General features: G+C 39.3%; 1 protein-coding gene across 1 annotated transcript in view; it reads right to left on the reverse strand.

Annotated features, from left to right (window-relative positions):
* LOC144261564 (ubiquitin-conjugating enzyme E2 E2) overlaps positions 1–25,574 on the reverse strand; it is a 333,279-nt gene that overhangs the window by 57,314 nt on the left and 250,391 nt on the right. The window contains exon 4 of the mRNA XM_077811278.1: positions 3,875–4,007. Coding sequence (XP_077667404.1) covers positions 3,875–4,007 — 133 coding nt within the window. The remainder of the gene's footprint in view (positions 1–3,874; positions 4,008–25,574) is intronic.

The following is a 25,574-nucleotide window of genomic DNA, read 5'->3' on the forward strand; positions in this document are numbered from 1 at the left end:
TGATATGGCTTCCAAATCATGAGATTTTTTTTCAGAAAAACTAATAAGTTTTAGGTTCTTTTTATTTGCCTTTTAGTTTTAAGCCTTTTTTAAACTTTTCTTCACAACCATGAGGACTAAAAATGAATAAAAAAAATAAATAAAGTGGAGATTCTCACATTCACATGACTCCAGAAGCTGGGGCTTTAAGAACAGCACCAAATATCACAAGTCTTAAAATAAAACTGAGAGAGGTGGCAATTCTGCCTACTTACATACACAGAACTGTACCATGAAGCTTTCAGATAGTCTGCCTCCTTGACAGATTTTTTTTAGGCTATACAAATCAAGGTTAGGAGGACAGATTTAAACAACATACTGACTGCAGCAGTTATCTTGTGACAGGTAGTCACCTTCCCACACTCCATTTCTCAAGGGACTTCCCAAAGGATTTTATACATGAGTCAGTTTCTGAGAGGAGGGAGAATATGCACACTGAAAACATGAACAATGTAAGATTCCTCAGAGCATGTTTGAAGATAGAGATTATTTACAACAATGGATGAAAGCTGTTAGAATAAAAGTCACACAGTTCAAAAAGGAGGTTTAGTAAAATACTGATACTGGTCCTCTGCACATACACCCCCATTTTTTTTTATGGATAACAACTGACCTTGTTGTAATTGCTGGCCCTGCAATAGTACAATACAGTATCATCAGTTCTATCACCCTTTATCACAATACACGTTGTGACAGCGTCGGGCCAGATGGCTACAGGAGAGTAACAGAAGGCAGATATATAAGCCCCAGGCTAAGTAGGTCCCTTTTCCCTGGGTAAGGTAACAGGGAAGGTTCGAGAACAATCAGGAACCTTCTGGAGACAATTAAGACAGGCTGATTAGAACAGCTGCAGCCAAACAAGAAGCTGCTAGAATCAATTAAGGCAGGCTAATCAGGGCACCTGGGTTTTAAAAAGGAGCTCTCTTCAGTTTGTGGTGTGCGTGTGAGGAGCTGGGAGCAAGAGGCACTAGGAGCTGAGAGTGAGAACGCGGACTGTTGAAGGGCTGAGGTGTACAAGCATTATCAGACACCAGGAGGACGGTCCTATGGTGAGGATAAAGAAGGTATTGGGAGGAGGCCATGGGGAAGTAGCCCAGGGAGTTGTAGCTGTCGCACAGCTATTCCAGGAGGCACTCTAGACAGCTGCATTCCACAGGGCCCTGGGCTGGAACCTGGAATAGAGGGTGGGCCCAGGTTCCCCCCAAATCCTCCCAACTCCTGGTCAGACACAGGAGGAGTCGACCTGGACTGTGAATTCAGAAAAAATGGCCAAGCTGAGGGCTGCTGTGAAGCTCCAAGGCGAGCAAATCCGCCAATAAGCGCAAGACCCACCAAGGTAGAGCAGGAACTTTGTCACAACGTGTATATTATTTATATGCACAAATGTCTTACAATGACAACTGGAAGCAAGAATAAAGGAGCACAAAACAGTGGTTAGAAAGCAGGATAAGAACTTCCCTATTTCATTAATAAGAAACACAAAATTTCATTACTTATTTTACAAAATAATATAGTCACCAAAATATAATTGAGTGTGGTCTGAAAAAGTCATTATCTCAGGGCGAGAGAGCAAATTGGACCTTTACCTTCTATTCAGAAAGGACTCATTTAATGTGTTTCCTCAAAACTGAAGTGCAGTTTCAACAGAAAGAAGAACCAGATCTTCCTCTCTCATATCTAGCTCTTTAGATAGCGTATCAAAAAAAAGTATTGTGGTTTAGATTATTTTATGGCTTCACATTTCAGAGAGAGCTTAATGCTACTCTTATCATCTGCATGTGAATATCTCCTTTTGAGTTTTTTTTTTTTGTTTTTTTTTTTGCTAGGGGACTGACATTAACTATTCTTAAAATGGCTGTAATTTTCCAATTTATGTGCCTAAAGTTAGGCACTTTAATCCATATTTAGGAACCTAAATTAGGGATTCTGTGGTGCATGTCTTGTTCTGTGGGCTGAAGAGACCCTGGAATAATTTAGACAGCCCAGGGGGGAGAGGGAAGGCTGTCTAAGGTCTGGTCTATATGCAAAACTTATAGCAGCATAGCTATGTAGGTCAGGGGTTTGAAAAAAACCACACTCCCTAAAAACATAGTTAAGCTGACAAAACCCTCAGTGTAAATGCAATTATGAGGCCAGACCAGTGCATATGGTGCATCTACATCAGGGGGCTCTGCCTCGATAGCTATGCCAACATGAGCTCTGTAGTGCAGGCATACCCTACGCGACAGCGGTTCTCTCTTTCTTTCTTTCTTTCTTTCTTTCTTTCCAAAAGCCAAAGTCTTATTGCGTGTTAGGGCCGAGTTCCAGCCAGTGGGACCCTCCAGCCGCGGCCGCCCTGCTATGCGCCGGTCGGGGGCAGCAGCCACTTTGGGGCCCATCCTCCGCATGGGAGGGAAGGGGTTAATCGCTCAGGCTTCCTTATTGGCCACAGCGCTGCCTGGAATCTCTGCAGTGCTGTGATTCTATAGCCACCCTCAGCCCCACTCCTGCCAGGACTCTATACAGGGATAAGTGAGGGGGTCCTTGTGAGGCAGCTTTACAGCTATGTTCTACAGTGCCTATGCTTGGAGAATCCTCCCCTACTGGGGTATGGGGCATTTAATCCTCTTTGCCCTGCTCTGGCTCTTTTATGCAGTGTAAAGGGGCCAGAGTGGGCCTGAAGGTCTCTGCCCTGATTTTCAGATGGCCTGAGCACCGAAAGCTTCAACTGACTTAAATAGGAGGGGCTATGGATTCTCATCACTTTTGAAAGCCAGGCCTCTTATTTACGTGCCTAAATATGAATTGGAAAGTTTTGGCTAAAACAGTGGTCAGGGGGATAGATGAACCTCAACTATAACATTCTTGTCAGTGACCTCAATGTTTAGATACTCTGGGATACTACAGAACAAGGTTGTGATACACTTTGTTTCTTCTGTAGGCTGAGCACACTGCACACCTCAGGATCTTCTCATATCTCTCCAATCTCCCCCACAAGGTCCCTGTCTGCCAACCTCCCATCCCCCTCTATTTCAGGGACCCCCTGCAATCATCTCTTCTGCTGTGTACCACCTCCTCCCCCTTGCCCTCCCTACCATGCCCCCCCATTCTCTTCCTCCATGCCAGGGCTCTTTTTGCCACCCACTCCAACTGCATACCAGGGTTGTGTGTGCCACCCGTTCCCTCATGCCAGGGCCTTTGTATGCCGCCCATACTAGGGCCCCACCCCATTCCCTCTGCAAGCCATGGGCTATGTATGCCCTCCATAACTCCCCTTCAACCCCCCACCAGGGTTCCCCATTTCCCCCCTGTTCCTCCTCATTCTCCCCCATGCCCTCCCTCCCCCCCCCGCCCACCGTTCTTATTCTCCTTTCTGTTTCAGGAGAGGTGTACACTATAAAGTTTTACTGACATATGCGCCAGAATATGCCAGAATTCCCCTTGAAGCTTAGCCTGACAAAAGAGTTATTTTGCCTGTGTAGCTTATGTTATTTGGTGAGGTGGTTGAATGATACCAGTAAAAGCACTCCTTTTGCCTGTATGAGATGTGTTTCCACCATGAGGGGCTTTCCCAGTACAGCTATACCAGCAAAGCATTTGCAGTGTAGATTAGCTGTTACAGCGTTAACATTTTTAAACTGTAGTGGGAGGGTGTACTGAGGAAAAATGAAGGGTACTGTTAGGCTGGAATATGTTAATGGTTAACTGATTCTTTGATCTAAAGACAACTATAGAGGTGGCTGATGCTGCTAGCTCTCTTGTTGCACAATGATTATTAAAAAGGAGTACTACGGACATATACCATTTAATTATTTACTGGGTACTGCTATTTTACTTTTAAAATTCTTCTACTAACCTTAGGTGGTTTAAAAGGATAGTCTGGTGAAAAGGTAATGTCAAGGAAGAAAACTCCCCCTTCATACACAGAACCTGGAGGCCCCAGTATAGTTGACCTCCATTCATAAATGTTGTCTCCTTTGGGTCCAGCACTAAAACAGAAAACAAAAATATGGCATAATGAGTAACCACATAAAACTGAGCATATAGTACATCAGTTATATTTATAACATTATCTGGCAATCACACCAGAAGCAAAAATAATATATTGCATTCATGGAGCTGTTCCCCAATAATACATTTGTCTGATGCCATCTTCTTTTTCACCCAAAGTGGTAATCAGACACGTAAATGTAGTATAATCACTGTATTAATAAATTATTCAAATAATTATAGAAAGATTAGCTTCCTGACTGCAACTAAAACATTCTTAGCGGAGGGAGGTGAGGCTGTATTTACAATACAAGGAGACAGAGACTACTTGTCTGTCAGCCATGCAGTATTCAACTACCTCCTTATCCACCTCATCACTAGGTGGCATTGCAGCAACACACATTATTATACAGGACAGACTGCATTAAAATCTTGGCACCATACAAATGACCTTCTGGCTGGATGCTCTAAGTCACTATTCTAAATCACTCCAATGACTAATACAGAAGGCTGTTTTACTCTACAATTATTACAATGTACTGAAAAGCTTATCAAAAGAAAGAGATACTAGCAGGTTAAATTGTAGGATTATGTTAATATAAATTCCTCATTTAAACTACCAGAGTAGTAACATATATTTAAAATGTACAGAATATAGCTCTATATTTGGAAATAGAAAACCTCCCTCCTGTATTCAATCAACATCTAGGCACATTGAAAACTAATATATTTTTGCAACACGGCTTCCATATAAATCAAAGTAAACTCTTTTCAAATAACACAAGCTCAGCCTCAGAACCATACATTTTATTCAGTGTGGACTTTCACGTGCAGGATTTTAGTTGCAGTGAGCTCAACCCTAACGTTTATTTTTTCTGTGGATGTGTTAGTTACTTGATTTCAGTAAATATCAATAACATATTCAGATCTAATTAGTTGATAAGCTAGGTTCTAATACAAGTAATATTTTGTGTTTGAAGAACCTACAGAATACCTCTAGGTTAGTGGTTTGTCTATATACAACAACAACAACGTCAAACATTATTTCTAATTAAGATCAGTCATGATGGTGACTTCTGTGATGTGGGCACCTACCATATTTTACAGGAAAGACGGGTTAGTGGATTTTTCAAAATAAGTGTCACAGTATTTTCTTAAGGCATTTCTTATGAAATAATTCTTGTTATGACTGCAATAAAGAATTCCAGAGCATGCAGGGTTTGTGAAATAGCTGTATGTCTAGAACAGATGAAAGCTCTTGGCTATGCTCCCTGCCTCACAATGTACCCAAGGCGTACAATTATTACATAACATCATGTCATGTTCACTTCTCAACTATTCATTTTGTTCACTGAAAGTTAATAAACCCTCTTCCACCTGAAATTCCTTCAGCTCCCTTCATTAAAACGTCTGATTGTATGATTCCCCACATACAACTGGGTGTCTTACTACTGTGCAGTGTACCAGTTCATTAGTAATGATATCTACATCAATTTTCTATAAGAGCTGCTAATGCATCTTGTATTTCTAAACTACACACTTCTTAACAAAAATGTGTTGCAGACACTATCATATTATGGAACCATCATCTTATAATATCAGCCATGCTACCAAAACTAGCAATTGCTGTAAAGATAAAATCTGTCTTTTTAAGCATCACAACAGCAAAAGAGTTGCTACCCATCTGTATCTCACAATGTCTGTAATACATCAGTTTGCTAGCTGCCAAACAAATTTAATTTACCCGGTTCTCAGCTTGCATTAACCTTTGAATAATAAAGCACAGCTGAGACTGCTGTAAGAAACAAACCAGAGAATTAATAATTAAAAACACCTCCACAGCCTTTGGAAAGACCAATCATAAGCCATCAGGGGAGGTTTAATTGTGACTGAACTAGGCATTAAAAGGGCTAATTGTACACTTTATAAACCTAAACAAATGCTGGGGTCACAGCACTGCTACAGTATGTGAGGGACACAGAAAACAAAGCCCTAAAAGCCCTAGGCAATTAGTTCAAATGAAAAAGGCAAGAAGTAAATGCAGTAAACTTTACATTAAAAAAAAACAACAACCCATAATCTGCAAAGAAAATCCCTTGCCATTTTCTACAGAGACAAATTTTCTAATATTGGTAAAAGCAACTACTCATTTGATGCCAGCAGGCTAAAATAGAAGTGATATAAATGTCAAACATAGATAAAAGGTTAAATACAGTAAGCAACAAAAGAAAATCCTATTTGTACTAGACTCCATTTAGCCTGCGTGAGACAGCTGGGCCCTCTTTTGGTTTTGAGTACAACTCGTGCTTTTGATTCTGGAGAATCAAAACTTAAAACTGTACCCAGCTGCCCATTATACTTACAGTTCCATAACTTAATTTGATCATATTGTTTTGCCTACATGTTTAGCAGTGTTAGCATTTGAAGTCAACAACCTCTTAATTCGAATAGTAGAAAAATGCCACATCTGTCAATTCAACTGTTTCAGCATGTCCAGCTGCATGCCCAGCCTGACAGCACTGCGATGGACATTGATTTATATTAATTCAAAGATTATCTTTGCAACCCAGAGGGACAGAAACATTATAATTATTTATTTATTTTAAATAACAGCTTAAATTATGTCAAGGGTAGCAAAACTCTGTGTCTGCAATGTTTTCATATTTGGATGATCAGTGACAGTAAGCTTGGTCAACCGATATAAAATAGAGATTTATGTGCACAATGAAAGAGCTAACAGCAAGCACCAGCATAACCCTTCTTCTCTTGCACATTAATAATACTAAAGTTCAATAGATGTATTATTTCTTTCCCTTCTTTCCTAATTAAGGCTTTTATTATAGTCACCTTTTACGATATTGACAACAAGAGTGACAACACATGAGGTTTCTCCCGAGAAAATTCCCCTATGTGCAAGCCTTCAGCTAAATCAGAGTTATAATGCAAGAGAATTTAATTACCCTTCTCTTTACGTGGACATTTGCCCCATACAGTGAAGCCAAAATATTTTACATTCAGTGTGATTTATATTCCAGCTCCATTAATATTATTGGCAATTCAACCAAAGATCTCAATGAAAGTAAAGTAAACATCTCAGTGCTTGAAACTGTTATCTTTGGAAGGACTGATACAGATGGACACCAGTTTGGCAAAGGGGAGATTAAATCATCTAATGCTGAACCGACTCAGAGCAGAGCACATATAAATGCTGCTTCCCACTCAACTGATGTTAAACCAGTCAGTTTCAATAATGGGGATAACGATGGCTGTAGCAGTTCCAGATGGAATCAGATCAACCATAAAGATACGGTAGTTGGGATAAGGACTGATCTGTCAGATATGCCAATGATTCAGTCTCCAAATTTGAGACCTGATTCTTAAATACTAAAAGTGGTGAAAGATATAACAAAACAATGAACAAAACATGAAGAATTCAAGGCCATTCTAAAGCTGGCAATGGACCCGTCCAAGATTTCGAGCATCTATTTCAGGTGAAATTTGTAAGAGATGGCTGACGAAGTGTAGTGTAAGCATATGTCCTCATAGGATTTGGATTTAGCAATGACTTGTCCACTGATAGCTCTGTATTGTCATTATTCCCTTACAATGAATGATACACTCCATAGTGTACTGTCTGTCATATCCACTGGGGAAACTCTTCCACAGCTCAGTGGCATACTTGGGGGTGGGATGATAACAAGTCAGTTCCATGCCACCTCCAGAATGACATCAATATGTAAGTGCTAAATTAAGGACAAAGAACTGGATAATTTAAAAATGATCTCCTGTATATTTCATCGTGCAGCACATCTCTCCTAACAGGAAACATACCTCTCTCTCTGCCGTTGCCTCTAGCCTATGTGCAATCTACTTGCAGGTGAAATGTGTGCACACCACTTAGAGGAGAAATATATGTTCCTCAGATGCTTCAGAAACAACTGTAATTGAATCCATTTTGTTTTAAATGTGGCTAATGTGTTGAGTATTTTCTATTCTCTTAACATATTTTAGGCAGGCAGCTGCTTGAAAGAAGATGTACTAAAAGCTGCTTGTCCAGTACAAAGCATGATGAACACCAAACCTTAACTTCATTTAAAGAGTGCACTATAATATTCAGGTTACACTGGTGTATCATTGAATTAACGAGAGTTCCATTACTGCGTCAGTATTACTACAGATTGTCCTAGACATATTATTAAAGAGAGTTCTCTGGAGAACAGAACAAAAACATGGTTGATTTTTATTTTAATCAGAGCTGTAAATTTGTACATAAATCTACTCACTTTAGAGAGTGTTGGTCAAAATCAATGAAAATGCAAAAGGTCAAAGAAATAAAAGTATCTCCCATGTGGGTTGAAGTAGACAAATGGAATCAATTAATCACAATACTGTTATTTTCAATTAGATTTCTTAATCAAACATATGTTTAGTGTCAAAGGACCAAACACTTCCTCCTAGTTCTGTCAGGGTAGGGAGCATAAACCTGTGCACTGGGTAAGGGAAGTTTTGGAACATGGGAGGGCCAGTTCAAGGCTATGCTCCCCTTTCCCTCTCCTCTGGATCTTACTGGAAATATGAATTTTGGCGTCTGACCTTACTGCCACATCTGCAGGGAGGAAAAAGAGAGATTACCTACCACCCTTAATCAGAGTTCTTCAAGACGTGTGGCTCGTCTTGTATTCCACCGTGGGGTACACATGTGCTCCATGCACCTGTGACCAGAATATTCATACTGGCAGCCTCCGTTGGTCTGTGCCTGTGCACTTCCTTGCCTCAGGTGCCAAACTGAGGAACTAAGGACCGACTGCCTCTCCAGTTCCTTCTCTACAGTGAATCAGAGTTATGATCCAAAGCAGAGGGGAAGAAGTGCAGGTAGTAGAATACAGTTAGAGACCACACATCTCAAAGAATTCCCATTACAGAAGGTAGGTAACCTCTCTTTCTTCTCTGAGTGCTGGTCCCTATCTGTATTCCACTCTGGGTGATTGACAAGCAGTACTCATGAAGAAAGGTGGGCATGAGGACCCTTGTGGTACTGAAATTGAAGACCAGAGGATGCATCAGGTGAGGGGTGTGCACTAGGGTATAGTGTTTTGTGAAGGCACGAATGAGACTCCATGTGGCTTCTTTGTATTTGTCAATGAGAGGTACTTCCTGAAGCAAAGTTACCAAAATGGCCTTTGCTCTGGTGGAGTGCGCCCTCGCTCTGTGAGGTGGAGAAGTCTCAGACAATTGGCATGAATATGGCATCCATTGCTAGCAGCTGTCCACTCTGTTTCTGTCTTTCACTACTTTCCCCTACTGCCTCTTGGTTAGCTTCAGACAGTGAATGAAGCACCGGCAGAGCGGGTGTTGGAGCAGCAGGGAGTCCATAGCTGCCTATCCAGATGCCACAGTGATTCCAGTAGGTGTTTTACAAATGTGTGCAATAAACAGTTGCCACAGAAACCAAAGGAGTAAACTGCTCCACAACAAAAACAAAGGAACACCAGCAGCCAACTCTGAGACCCCCTGTGGCAATGGGCATGGTGCTTTGGCTAGTAACGCCTCTGCTATGAATAAAATAATCATAGCAAAATCTGAGGAAATGAAAAGAAATAAGATAAAATTGGGGTGAACCAGGCTGGGTAAAATAAGAATGACTTCAATCATAAACAAACATTACCCATACACTTTTCTTTTCTTTCTTTTGGTAAAGATTCAGAAAGCTCACAAAGCCTCATTTCCTCATGATTTTCATTTTCATGAACTTTCATTTCACCTCCTTCTTCTGGATGAGGCTGAAAAGTTCATGTCAAAATTCTGTAAGAGTTGCTTTTCTTAGGGTATTTCCAGACTTGCTCCCTCTACTTAAAATTAGAGATCAGGCCTAGACAGAAAGTTTGGCTTCCTGGGATCTAACGTTCTAAAGTTTGGGGTTTGAGCTGGATTCAGTGCTTTAGTTCAGCACATTAAATTGCTGTAAGTTTACACTGTGCCTTAGTCTGAGGATCAAACATAATTAAATTAAGACTTTCAACACCCTTTCTGAGAGACAGGAAAGTTTCATTATCCCTCTTTTACATGAGAAATATGAAGCAAAGCAGGGTTACCAGGTGTCCAGTTTTTGACTGGAATGCCTGGTTGAAAAGGGACCCTGGTGGCTCCGGTCAGCACTGCTGACCAGGCCGTTAAAAATTCAGTTGGTTCAGGGCTGGCAGGCGCTCTTCCCAGCTCTGCCCGGCTCCTTGGAAGCAGCGACATGTCTCTCCAGCTCCTAGATGGAGGGATGGCCAGGGGGGCTCTGTGCACTGCCCCCGTCCTGAGCATCAACTCCACAGCTCTCATTGGCCAGGAAGAGTTTGTAATGGTAATTGGTAAAAAAAAAAAAAAATCATAAAGGAATAGTAATGTGTCCTTTAATGCATCTCAAAATATTGTATCCATATACTTATTAAAGCAACTGTGTTCATTATGTACTGTAGTGCCTCATTATAAGACTTCTCTAGTTTCAGCAATGGGTCTCTCAGATGTATTTTTACTACCACAACCTGAGATGTAATTTATACTTTGGGGCTATCTGCTGTTTTCGTCTTGGCAACAAGCCTACAGTACACTAAGTCAGTGAACAAAAGGCTTTATGTGAGGCATCTTATTTGCTTTCTTCTGATTAATTTCCTCTGAGTACCTGTCACTGAAGCCATTAAAAATTACTATGGGAATGTGAAGCATTGGTTCCCTCCTGCTGATGGCATGTTGTGCTGAGAAATGCATGATTTTGGCCACAATAAAAACAACATATAGATTAAACACAGAGTGAACAACATATGGTTGACTTCATCTATGTTTCTTCATTTAGTTATTTGTCTCTAAATCCTCCCCCCCAATAAAATCATTACAAAATATTCTAGCACTGTAATAGATTGGGGTTATTCCAAGACTACTGTACTTTGATGCCTTTATTCTTTGTAGTCCTGTCCTCAGAATGTCCCTGGGATGGGAACTATGTCCTAATGCACAAAACTCTTATTTATATTATAGTATCTACAGCAATTTATTGATGGTAAACACCATTACTCGGTATATGATCACAGCATGCTGAGTATTCACAATGAGAATTTAAAAGTGGCAATTCTATTAACTATTCTCCACTTTGTTCACTGCAACAAGGTTACATAAAGACCTACCCAGCAGGCTTTCATTATTCAAGATTAGAAACAATGCATTGCTTGGTAGTTTGAATCTATGGGCCCGATTTCCTTCTCCCATCAGTTTCACACTACCGTACCACTATTGGCTTCACTGGAATTAATCCTGATTTATATATACCAGGGTAAGTCAGAGGAGAATCAGACCCTGTTTTAAAATAAGACAAAATCTTTACTTGTGTGATTAATGTCAATGGTAAATTATACTAAGTACAGTATCTCGCTAGATGCTAGATAGAGAATAAAGCATAAAATAAACAAACTGAATAAATAGACATCTCTATGACCTTCTAATGTAGGTTCCACTCTTGTGACCCAGCATCCCTTGATATTTTTATTTCCTTGTAACTCACAGCTAGCCCCTATTTTTGCCTTTTTCCTTTCTGTTACTGCAAAAATTAAGATGTTTGTACACCAATGCAAGGAGCCTAGGTAACAAAATGGAGGAACTAGAGCTACTGGTGCAGGAAGTGAAACCAGATATTATAGGGATAACAGAAACATGGTGGAATAGTAGTCATGACTGGACTACAGGTATTGAAGGGTATGTGCTGTTTAGGAAAGACCGAAATAAAGGTAAAGGTGGTGGAGTAGCATTGTATATCAATGATGAGGTAGAATGTAAAGAAATAAGAAGCGATGGAATGGATAAGACAGAGTCCGTCCGGGCAAAAATTACATTGGGGAAGAAATCTATTAAAGCCTCCCCTGGGATAGTGCTTGGGGTGTGCTATAGACCTCCGGGATCTAATTTGGATATGGATAGAGCCCTTTTTAATGTTTTTAATAAAGTAAATACTAATGGAAACTGCGTGATCATGGGAGACTTTAACTTCCCAGATATAGACTGGAAGACGAGTGCTAGTAATAATAATAGGGCTCAGATTTTCCTAGACGCGATAGCTGATAGATTCCTTCATCAAGTAGTTGCTGAACCGACTAGAGGGGATGCAATTTTAGATTTGGTTTTGATGAGTAGTGAGGACCTCATAGAAGAAATGGTTGTAGGGGATAATCTTGGTTCAAGTGATCATGAGCTAACTCAATTCAAACTGAACGGAAGGATTAACAAAAATAAATCTGCAACTAGGGTTTTTGATTTCAAAAGGGCGGACTTTAAAAAATTGAGGAAATTAGTTAGGGAAATGGATTGGACTGAAGAACTTATGGATCTAAAGGCAGAGGAGGCCTGGGATTACTTTAAACCAAAGCTGCAGAAGCTATCGGAAGCCTGGATCCCAAGAAAGGGGAAAAAAACTCACAGGCAGGGGTTGTAGACCAAGCTGGATGAGCAAGCATCTCGGGGAGATGATTAAGAAAAAGCAGAAAACATACAGGGAGTGGAAGATGGGAGGGATCAGCAAGGAAAGCTACCTTATTGAGGTCAGAACATGTAGGGATAAAGTGAGACAGGCTAAAAGTCAAGTAGAGTTGGACCTTGCAAAGGGAATTAAAACCAATAGTAAAAGGTTCTATAGCTATATAAATAAGAAGAAAACAAAGAAAGAAGAAGTGGGACCGCTAAACACTGAGGATGGAGTGGAGGTCAAGGATAATCTAGGCATGGCCCAATATCTAAACAAATACTTTGCCTCAGTCTTTAATAAGGCTAAAGAGGATCTTAGGGATAATGGTAGCATGACAAATGGGAATGAGGATATGGAGGTAGATATTACCATATCTGAGGTAGAAGCGAAACTAGAACAGCTTAATGGGACTAAATTGGAGGGCCCAGATAATCTTCATCCAAGAATATTAAAGGAATTGGCACATGAAATTGCAAGCCCATTAGCAAGAATTTTTAATGAATCTGTAAACTCAGGGGTTGTACCGTATGATTGGAGAATTGCTAACATAGTTCCTATTTTTAAGAAAGGGGAAAAAAGTGATCTGGGTAACCTCAGGCCTGTTAGTTTGATATCTGTCGTATGCAAGGTCTTGGAAAAAATTTGAAGGAGAAAGTAGTTAAGGACATTGAAGTCAATGGTAAATCGGACAAAATACAACTTGGTTTTACAAAAGGTAAATCGTGTCAAACCAACCTGATCTCCTTTGAGAAAGTAACAGATTTTTTAGACAAAGGAAACGCAGTGGATCTAATTTACCTAGATTTCAGTAAGGCATTTGATACCGTGCCATGGGGAATTATTAGTTAAACTGGAAAAGATGGGGATCAATATGAAAATTGAAAGGTGGATAAGGAATTGGTTAAAGGGGAGACTACAACGGGTCATACTGAAAGGTGAACTGTCAGGCTGGAGGGAGGTTACCAGTGGAGTTCCTCAAGGATCAGTTTTGGGACCAATCTTATTTAAACTTTTTGTTACTGACCTCGGCACAAAAAGTGGGAGTGTGCTAATAAAGTTTGCGAACGATTCAAAGCTGGGAGGTATTGCCAATTTAGAGAAGGACTGGGAAATCATACAGGAGGATCTGGATGACCTTGTAAACTGGAGTAATAGTAATAGGATGAAATTTAATAGTGGGAAGTGTAAGGTTATGCATTTAGGGATTAATAACAAGAATTTTAGTTATAAGCTGGGGATGGCATCAATTAGAAGTAACGGAGGAGGAGGAGAAGGACCTTGGAGTATTGGTTGATCACAGGATGACTATGAGCCAATGTGATGTGGCCGTGAAAAAAGCTAATGTGGTCTTGGGATGCATCAGGAGAGGTATTTCCAGTAGAGATAAGGAGGTTTTAATACCGTTAAACAAGGCACTGGTGAGACCTCACCTGGAATACTGTGTGCAGTTCTGTTCTCCCATGTTTAAGAAGGATGAATTCAAACTGGGACAGGTACAGAGAAGGGCTACTAGGATGATCCGAGGAATGGAAAACTTGTCTTCTGAAAGGAGACTCAAGGAGCTTGGCTTGTTTAGCCTAACTAAATGAAGGTTGAGGGGAGATATGATTGCTCTCTATAAATATATCAGAGGGATAAATACTGGAGAGGGAGAGGAATTATTTAAGCTCAGTACCAATGTGGACACAAGAACAAATGGATATAAACTGGTCATTGGGAAGTTTAGACTTGAAATTAGACGAAGGTTTCTAACCATCAGAGGAGTGAAGTTTTGGAATAGCCTTCCAAGGGAAGCAGTGGGGGCAAAAGTCCTATCTGGCTTTAAGATTAAACTCAATACGTTTATGGAGGAGATGTTATGATGGGATAACATGATTTTGGTAATTAATTGATATTTAAATATTCATGATAAATAGGCCTAATGGCCTGTGATGAGATGTTAGATGGGGTGGGATCTGAGTTACTACAGAAAATTCTTTCCTGGGTATCTGGCTGGTGAATCTTTCCCATATGCTCAGGGTTTAGCTGATCGCCATATTTGGGGTCGGAAAGGAATTTTCCTCCAGGGCAGATTGGGTCACTTGCTGGAGGATTCTCTGCTCCTTGAAGTCTTTAAACTACGATTTGAGGACTTCAATAGCTCAGAAATAGGTGAGAGGTTTTTCACAGGAGTGGGTGGGTGAGATTCTGTGGCCTGAGTTGTGCAGGAGGCCGGACTAGATGATCATAATGGTCCCTTCTGACCTTAGTATCTATGAATTTATGAATTTATTTCTCAATTTTTATTATTTTTTTATTTCACAGAACTTGTACTTACCTGTCCTGGTTGCTAATTTGAAAACCTACTTTTTAAGTTAAAACAAATAATGAACGAAAATCTTTATTAATTTAAAATTACAAACATAACTTAAAAGTGTAAGGCAACTGTTGTGGACAGGCACTATGGAAATCTAGAGTAGCCAGAAGCGATGAGTGCTCTACTAGGGAAGAAAACATTTCTACAGGCAGAATTGCCCGCTTGGTGTCTGTGGAAGTAGCAGAGGCAGCACGGAAGAGGCTGGAAGGAGAGGGAAGAGGGAATCTGGGTCAAACAGGTTAAGAGGAGTTGTAACTCATGCGCCTGTGTAGTGAAGCCTTTGGATTTGAAATATATTTGATACGTTACTTTGGTCATTTATATAAAAATAATGTCAAACTCCTGCTCATCATTAGCAAAGATCTGCTCATCATTAGCAATGATATGGTAAAACTACACAAAACCTACCAGTGAAGGACTGATCACTACCTGTTACTAATGTTTCCTTCACCCTGTGATAAAGATGCACTTACTGTGGAAGTGCAATGAACTGCTAATTGGAAGACCTCGCATCAGAAATAGACCAGGCTTTTAGTTCCTGGGATATGGAGGCTTCAGATTGTTTCAGGTGTGTGTGTATTAGCTGCCTCTCTCATACAGTGTTACTTGCCAGTCCCCATAAAAACATAAGAACGGCCCTACTGGGTCAGACCAAAGGTTCATCTAGCCCAGTATCCTGTCTTCCAACAGTGGCCAATGCCAGGTGCCACACATGGAATGAACAGAACAGGTAATCATCAAGTGATCCACCCCCTGTTGCTCATTCCCAGCTTCTGGCAAACAGAGGCTAGGGACACCATTCCTGCCCATCCTGGCTAACAGCCATCGATAGATCTATCCTCCATGAATTTATCTAATTCTTAGATAAATTGACCTAAAGGTCAGGAGAAACCAGTAGACCAAATGGGAAAAATCATTGTATCTGCATAACTGGGAATATAGAACATTCTCTCTTTTAAATCATTCTTAAAACTAAACTTTTCATAATGAAGAGTGGTATCTTTTAAAAGAGCATTTATAAAATGGAATTAAAAGAAAATGGTTTTAGCAGGCATATCAGGCATTTTTTATGGCCTATCTATGGAATTACTAAGATTACTATTGAATCAAGTGCCAGCCTGACACAAACTAGATTGAAACCCTTTATCCTTTTACTGCCAAAGGGACGGAAAATACAAGTGCTGTGCTGATTTTGCTACCAAGCTATGTAATATGTCAATAACTAACTGTTCCATTTCCAATACTCCAAGCAAACCAATTTCTGATTTTCTCAACATATCACACATTTTGTTTTGCTGCTGCCAAAGTATTGTCAGGAACTGTGATAATATTACCAGCTATCATTGATAAGATAATCAAGAAGGGGATTTTTAATAAAAGTCCATCTATTTTGGCTAATAAAAAAGTGAAATTCATACTTCTCTATGAAGCATCATAGAAACCAACACAATACTGAAATTTTTTTGTAGAGAATCTTTTGCCCAGAGCTATACTGTGGGCATATATGTGCACAACGTTTAGAAACACAGAACACGCGGGTTCAGACTACTGGTCCACCAGATCTGGTGTCCCACCTCAACACTGGCACATAATTGATGCTTCAGAGGAAGATAACCCACCCCTTCCACAATGCATCTAGCCAATAGTGTAACGTTGTTAATGGAGCAAAACTTATTCTGCAGGCAATCAGTTAAAACTCCGAAGCATGACATTTGACTAACCTTAATTCTGCATACAGAACATCAACTATTATTCGTGGTCACAAAATCACAAAGCTTTAATTAAGGCATCAATTGCATTCTGAGGCACTTATATTTCATTACCAAAAGCATTACCATCCCATCAAGATAGCTAGCTAGACAATGTGAGACAGTAGCGTTTTTGCACATTAAAGTACAGCGATTTAATTTATTTGATATATGAATATCCAAATCAGTTTTTCTGTACTATCCAAGTCCTTTGCAGCATCTAATGTTCACTGATAACTGCTTCAGGAGATTCTAAACTGGAGTACTCGGACATCCCAACCACATAGAATGAGTTACCTACCATATATCTGTCTATTTAAATAAATAAATACAGTCTGATTATGGTGAATTGATTTTGGTAATAAAGATTCAAGATACAGGGCAGCAATTTTTGACAACAATCTTGTAGCCTGGGTTCAACAGCAAGATAGACCCGTATAACCTGCAATCCCCTGGGTCTTTCCCAGCTTTGAAGAACAATGGGATACATCTATCACTCTTTTTTAAAAAACAAAACAAAACAAACAAACAAAAAACCCAACAACACAGCTCTGCCAAATGAGAGGTGCACTCCATTTAAAAAAAAATATTATTTTACTGGTACAATTTGCCCTGGAGTATCACCTTCTACAAAATCCACTGTCCTGGGAATTGCAGAAAAATCCTGTCTTACATTTAAAAAGGATTCAGGGATTTTTGAGACCCTATTGAAATCAGTGTAACTTTTCATTTAGTTTCAAAGGTACATGATCTATTTGTGTGTTATTTTAAGATTTTTTTTTTTGGAGGTGCTTTAGAAGAGTTAATATCTCCACTGAAAGCTACTTTAAATACTCTCCCAAAATATTAGTTGAGGAGGATGGAAGGAAGGAGAGAAGGAGGTATTCACATTTGGGTCCCAACCACACTATAAATATAGTCTTGCTCTAGCACTATAATTAACGATTGTGCTGTCATGTCACCCTGCCAATAGGAAAATAAGTTAGAATATGGACACCCTTTAACCTCAAAAGATAAGCATATTAGAACACTTGTTATACTTACCATCCATCTAGTATGCCTATATTGGGAAGTGACACGCTGTTACAAGATGTGTTAATTAACATAATATTAAACACATCCTAACACAATGGCATTTCCTTATGTAGACAAGCCCATCGGTGGACAGACACTGAAAAAATCTGAGATCACCTTATTTCTCCAAATAGCTCGCAAACAGAAGAAAATATACTTCCAAATATTTCCAAATTTGCATCACTATTTGCACAAATTTGTTCATTGTTTAAAATTATTCTGATCCCAAATATTGAGACTCGCCTGAAGGTGAAGGGAATACACAATCCATGTTATAGACCGTATTCTGACCTTTTGAAGAACACAATGTATAGGCAATTTTCTTTACAGTGTCTCTGAGGGTGGAGAAATTTATACCGACTCCTGCCTTAACTATGGATCTGGCAGAGTCTTGGAGAATGTTTTAGGTTAGAATGTGATCCTATAATACATCTTGAAGCTGATTGTCCTATTTCATTAAAGCATTATCAAGCTATTTCAAGATTCCGTTCTTCTTAGATTGGTCTTGACATTTGAAGTGTAAATACCAAGGATCATATGTAAAGATTTCTCAGTTTTCTTGCATGTTGGAAAATTTTGTCAAAGTCTCCGGAGAGAGAATTTTATGTCATAGTTTAAATGCAGGCTTATATTGAAAAGAGTTTGATTTTCTGAGGTTGATGGTTAATTCCCTCCTAAGGTTGTAGTATGAAGTTGACAAATACATTTCACACTGTTAGAACCATCAGCATTCCCTGAAATTCTGAATATTCCACGGTCTTGACTGCAAGAGTGGTTTTCTGATCTACCTTTCGATAAGGGGAACTATTTTATTTAGGACATTCAGGTGTTTGTCTCTGTCTGAGGGATTGGAGCAAACAGTTGTGGGTGAGGACAAAGTCACAAAGTTCAGCCACCAGGTTTTCTGTGACATTATAGGGGATACTGTTCTTGGTGGCTTGTAGTCCATCTTTGTGTGGAATGATGGTGTAGAGGGCTTCTACATCCATAGTGGCCAGGATGGTGTTTTCTGGAAGATCACCAATGGATTGTAGTTTCCTCAGGAAGTCAGTGGTGTCTTGAAGACTTTGTCCTCACCCACAGCTATTTCAGATTTGGGGACAATTTATACCTTCAAGTCAGTGGCACTGCTATGGTTACCCACATGGCCCCACAGTATGCCAACATTTTTATGGCTGACTTAGAACAGTGTTTCCTCAGCTCTCGTCCCCTAGTACCCCTACTCTACTTGCACTACATTGATGACATCTTCATCATCTGGACACATGGGAAGGAGGCCCTTGAAGAATTCCACAAGGATTTCAACAATTTCCACCCCACCATCAACCTCAGCCTGGACAAGTCCACACAAGAGATCCACTTCCTGGACACTACAGTGAAAATAAGCGATGGTCACATAAACACCACTCTATACCGGAAACCTACTGACCGCTATACTTACCTACATGCCTCCAGCTTTCATCCAGACCACACCACACGATCCATTGTCTACAGCCAAGCTCTACGATACAACTGCATTTGCTCCAATCCCTCAGACAGAGACAAACACCTACAGGATCTCTATCAAGCATTCTTAAAACAACAATACCCACATGGTGAAGTAAAGAAACAGATTGACAGAGCCAGAAGGGTACCCAGAAGTCACCTACTACAGGACAGGCCCAACAAAGAAAGTAACAGAATGCCACTAGCCATCACCTACAGCCCCCAACTAAAACCTCTCTAGCGCATCATCAAAGATCTACAACCTATCCTGAAGGATGATCCCTTACTCTCACAGACCTTGGGAGACAGGCCAGTCCACGCTTACAGATAGCCCCCCAACCTGGAGCAAATACTCACCAGGAACTACACACCACACAACAAAAACACTAACCCAGGAACCAATCCCTGCAACAAACCCCATTGCCAGCTCTGTCTGCATATCTATTCAAGGGACCGCATTATAGGACCTAAGCACATCAGCCACACCATCGGGGGGTTATTCACCTGCACATCTACCAATGTGATATATGCCATCATGTGCCAGCAATGCCCCTCTGCCATGTACATTGGCCAAACCAGACAGTCTCTACGAAAAGAATAAATGGACACAAATCAGACATCAAGAATTGTAAAATTCAAAACCAGTAGGAGAACACTTCAGTCTCCCTGGACACTCATTAACAGAGTTAAAAGTGGCAATTCTTTAACAACAAAACTTCAAAATGAGAAACTGTAGAACTGGAATTAATTTGAAAACGGGACACCATCAAATTAGGCCTGAATAAAGACTGGGAGTGGATGGGTCACTACAAAAAGTATTTTTCCCATCTTGACTGCACTGGCCTTGTTAGCACTACAAAAGTAATTTCCCCTCCCTTGGTGTTCACCCCATCTTGTCAACTGTTGAGAATAGGCCACTTCCACCTTAATTGAATTGGTTCGTTAGCACTGACCCCACACTTGGTAAGGCAACTCCCGTCTTTTCATGTGCTATAATATGTACCCTGCTTACTGTATTTTTCACTCCATGCCTCTGATGAAGTAGATTTTAGCCCATGAAAGCTTATGCCCAGATAAATTTGTTAGTCTCTAACGTGCCACAAGGACTCTTCATTGTTTTTACACTTTACTGTACAGCTCTGATGATTTACAAAGAAAGAAAAACAAGGTCATTAACAAAACAGCATGGATTAAGGGATATCTAGTAAAAGAGATAAGGTAGACATGGCTACAAGGAAATAAAAGTGAAAACACACCTCTAAAGGTCTAAAACTTAATCCAGCAAGATATAGTCTCTGTTCAAGATGATTTCTCTCGCTCCCAGTCTATTTCCAGCTTTTCACTGGCTGGCCTCTACCAGGACTCATTACAGAGGTCAAATTTCTTGGTTTCTTTGTCTCCTTAAAGTGAAGGACTAAGATGGAGTCTCTCTGTCCCTTATATTCCCAAAGGAACTGTCTTTGTCCTAAAAATTAGGAAGGCCTCCTTCAGTCTTCTGTGTGCCACTGGGGCACAGGAGCCCTGTTAATTTTCTGTCTCACGAGTTGAGTCTCAGGATACCCCCACTGGTTTAGCTTGATGGCTTTGTTTACCATTAATATGTAAACTGAGGTAAATTCACATTCCTTTGTCTAGGACATACCTGTTTATCACCTTTACCTACGCTAGGCTTTCCGGTCTCAAACATGTTCTAATAACAGTACACAGAGAGAACTTAAACTTCAAATATGATATTGTTACATATATTTCATGATGATATTATTGACCAGCTTATTAGTTTTCAAATGATATTTCACAAGGCATATTTTGTACAGATGTTACTGCAGTAGTGTATAGGGTATGAATACAGGATTCATCATGCCTGTCCTTTAATGGTTTATTTTCATTCATTACTTCATTCAAAAGTGTGTGGATTTGGAGTAGTTCTGGGAATGATGAATGTGAAATGGGTACAAGGGAAGAAGAATGCTCACTTGTCATTTGAGACTTATAATGAAAGTTTGTGTGGCATGAAGTGGCAAGTTCTCTTCCTCTATTCTCTGTTTTAGAACTTTGCATTGTATAAAACAGAAAATTATTTGTAAAGAATTCATCACCTTAGAACAAGAGAGTGAAATAAGTCAGAGTTCAGCAAAAATCCTCTAAAAAATGTAAAAGACACTTTAATAGCTGTAGGCCCCAAATTCTACCTATCTAAAAATTGTAATAGTTTGATGGGTATTTAACATTCTAAACATTAAAAAATAATCTACTGCACGATCACAAAGAAATGAAACTTCCTTCTGACAACAGCCGGATGTTTTGTAGACCCACAAAAATGCAGTGTTTTATATGTTCCCTACATTTTGGATACAACAACAGTAGGTTAATAAATATTTCTATTATATTTGGTGATATCACTTTGTGATGCATATTCACAAGGATGTTTTTGCACGATAAGAAGTTAAGTTCATGTTATTCCCTTTGTCATTTTCAGAAGCCTGCTCATTTACTCCATCAGGATCTGGTCCAGCTGACAATGATACCTCCTTGTTATGGTTTGTAATAATTGACTAATCACTTGTGACACCACTAGCCTTATAAATTTACTGCTGGAATTGTGTGGCAGAAAGCTCTGAATTGCAGACTGGTTATCACCATGACAAAGTCTATAACACAGTATTATACTAAATTCAAGTCATTTTGAAATGTAGGATGAAAAAATAACTTGTATCCTAAATTAATACCTTTAGAATTATACGAATATTTATTGGGGCTGTCAAGCGATTAAAAAAATCAATCGCGATTAATCAAGCATTTAAAAAATTAATTCTGATTAATCATGTTGTTAAACAATAATGGAATACCATATATTTAAATATTTTTGGATGTTTTCAAATATATTGGTTTCAACTAAAACACAGAATACAGAGCGTACAGTGCTCACTTTATATTTATTTTTTATTACAAATATTGCACTGTAAAAACAAAAGAAATTGAATTTTTTAATTCACCTCATACAAGTACTGTATTGCAATCTCTTTATTATGAAAGTTGAACTTACAAATGTAGAATTATGTACAAAAAATAACTGCATTTAAAAATAAAACAATGTAAAACTTTAGAGCCTACAAGTCCACTCAGTCCTACTTCAGCCAATCGCTCAGACAAACAAACTTGGTTGCAATTTGCAGGAGATAATGCTGCCCACATCTTGTTTACAATGTCACCTGAAAGTGAGAACAGGCCTTTGCATGGCACTGTTGTAGCCGGCGTCACAAGATATTTACGTGCCAGATGCGCTAAAGATTCATATGTCCCTTCATCTTCAACCACCATTCCATAGGACAGGGATCGGCAACCTTTGGCCCACGGCCCGCCAGGGTAAACCCCTTGGTGGGCCAGGCCGGTTTGTTTACCTTCTGCATCTGCAGGTTCAGCCGATTGCAGCTCCAGGCCAATGGGGGCTGTGGGAAGTGGCGCGGGCTGAGGAATGTGCTGGCCACAGCTTCCCGCAGCATTCTTAAAAAGTCATCATCTGAGACTGTTGTAACATGAAATATATAGCAGAATGTGGGCAAAACAGAGCCGAAGACATACAGTTCTCCCCCAAGGAATTCAGTCACAAATTTAATTAATTCATTATTTTTTAACGAGCATCATCAGCATGGGAGCATGTCCTCTGGAATGGTGGCCAAAGCATGAAGGGGCATATGAATGTTTAGCATATCTGGCACATAAATACTGTGCAATGCTGGCTACAAAAGTGCCATGCAAAAGCCTGTTCTCACTTTCAGGTGACATTGTAAATAAGAAGCAGGCAGCATTATCTCCTGTAAATGTAAACAAACTTGTTTGTCTTAGCGACTGGCTGAACAAGAAGTAGGACTGAGTGGACTTGTAGGCTCTAATGTTTTACATAGTTTTGTTTTTGAGAGCAGTTATATAACAAAAAAAATCTACATTTGTAAGTTGCACTTTCATGATAAAGAGATTGCACTGCAGTACTTGTATGAGGTGAACAGAAAAATACTATTTCTTTTGTTTATCATTTTTACAGTGCAAATATTTGTAATAAAAATAATATAAAGTGAGCACTGCACACTTTGTATTCTGTGTTGCAATAGAAATCAATATATTTGAAAATGTAGAAAACATCCAAAAATATTTAATAAATTTCAGTTGGCATTCTATTGTTTAACTGTGCGATTAATCACAATTAGTTTTTTTAATCGTGATTAATTTTTTCTGAGTTAATCGCATGAGTTAACTGCGATTAATTGACAGTCCTAATACTTATGGCTAACCATGTAATGAGTGTGTATATAATTCTTGGGCATTCAAACAGAACAAAAGACAACACAAATTATAGCAATCCTGATACAATATGATATGGTCATTTTAGAATAAATGACAAAATATTTGTATGATATTTGGGATATAACCATACTGTGTTATACATGCATCCTCTCCATTCCCATTGTACATTTGCAGTTACATTACATTTTGTAAACGGTAAAAAACTGTAAACAAAAAACAATATAAAAAAAACCAACTTAAATATGCCCTGGAGCAAAGAATCAGAGGGGATGCAGCAGAATGCAGGATACTGGAGAAGCTGAAGCACAGTGCAGGGGACTAAGACAATGGAGGGGAGGAGCTCTTCTTAGCAATCCATAGGGGTTTCACCCAAGTGTGAAAGAGCCTCCTCTTCAGCAGAAACATTTAAAGAGAAAAGGATGACTCAGGGAACTGATAATGAGATATAGAACTTTCATCTTGTGGTCTCTGGTTCAAAGCCAGCCCAGGTCGGTTACAGTCCAAGTTATTAGTATTTGAAGGCTGTTTGGTTGTCTCTGGGAAATGAATAGGTGGTTTTAATCCATTTCCTAGTGGACAAATGTCTCCCACCGTAAAAAATATCATCACAAATAGCACCCTTGTTGGTAGTTTCAGTCAGCTGGAGAATGAATTATCCTCTCACAACTAAATGGACTGGCTGATGGTTGAGGCGCTTAGACAGGGCAGAGTGGGAAAACATGCACTACTGCTACCTATGCTGTTCCATTTTTTTTTTTTACATAAAAAGGTATCCATAATAATCTTTATAATGGTCAATCTGGTGCTTTTCACAAGCACTACATTCACTGACAGTTTTTAATAAGTGAAAAAAATCACTTTTATTTTAATGGCAGGGGAGAGGTGAGGAGAGATATATTCAAAATTCTGTTCCTGTTTGACAGTATGATCAAAAATCAGCAGTGGTTCACTAACTACGTAAATTATTTGTGATGAGACATGCATCTTATTCTCTAACAAATATTTTAAGTATTGCAGTTTATGTATGAAGATGAAAAAAGGGCTCCCCTGTTGGATCACATTGAATCACAGCAGTGTTGCATGTGTATTCTAGTCACAGACACTGTAGATTTACTATGTTTTTGATGCCTTCAAAAATAATCTTTTTTAAAATTAATGTACTTGCCAATTCTACATTCTGGAGAGGAGAGCAGCTGCTTCCTCACAACTGCATGCATACTGTAGCTTTTTGAAGAAAATTTTGTTTATTAATAGTAATCTATTTTTCATAGCTTAGTGATTTCTTAGATAATAGAGTAAAGCACAATTTTCCTTTCATGTACTGTCTGCATACTGAAGAGACAGATGCAGCTGAGAGAGACTAGTCATGCTGAGGGCAGAACTTAAAACTGCTTAATGTGGCTTAGTGACTAAAAAAAAGTAACATCATTTATTGGTGACATACAACACTCAAATAAAATATGTATTATAGTCAATGACCTCTCTCCTCCTTGCAAAACAGTAAAAGGATTTCGAGTTAAATCCCTTCCTACTTTACTCACGCAAGTAACCTCTTTGAAATCAACTGCACTAATATGAGTGAAGTGAATGGGATTTGATTCTTGGTTTTAATCTTCTTACAGACAGAAATTCAAATGTAACAACATATAGATCATTTTGAGACACAGAAATGTGGAGGATAAAGCAAAAAAACTGGAGTAAGGAAAAGGTTATTTTATAGTGGTACAATCATGCTAAACACCTCCAGGAACTTTACTTAATAAGGTCAGCCGCTTTCAGCTATGACTCCAATGCCCATGACACAGACACAGACTGCATGAAAGCATATTTTTTTTTTTGCCTCAGGCAAAACTATCAAGTAAGTGCAGCTCCTACAGAATACACACATGCTGTACTTAAAACTAAACGAATAGCATATGCTGGACCAAAGATGCACTTTTAAATGAATACGTGCTGCCCACACAAGTACTCCAACAAAACTGGCAGATTTCCCTGTGAAATATGACGAATATGATGGGGACAAATGTCAGTGTGTAGACATTTACCCTAGATTTTAAATTGTTACTGAGAAGGAAGTGAACTATTATATAAGAAAAGAACCACAAAGTCT

This window comes from Eretmochelys imbricata, chromosome 2 (assembly GCF_965152235.1).
Source record: "Eretmochelys imbricata isolate rEreImb1 chromosome 2, rEreImb1.hap1, whole genome shotgun sequence".
Classification (NCBI taxonomy): Eukaryota; Metazoa; Chordata; order Testudines; family Cheloniidae; genus Eretmochelys; species Eretmochelys imbricata.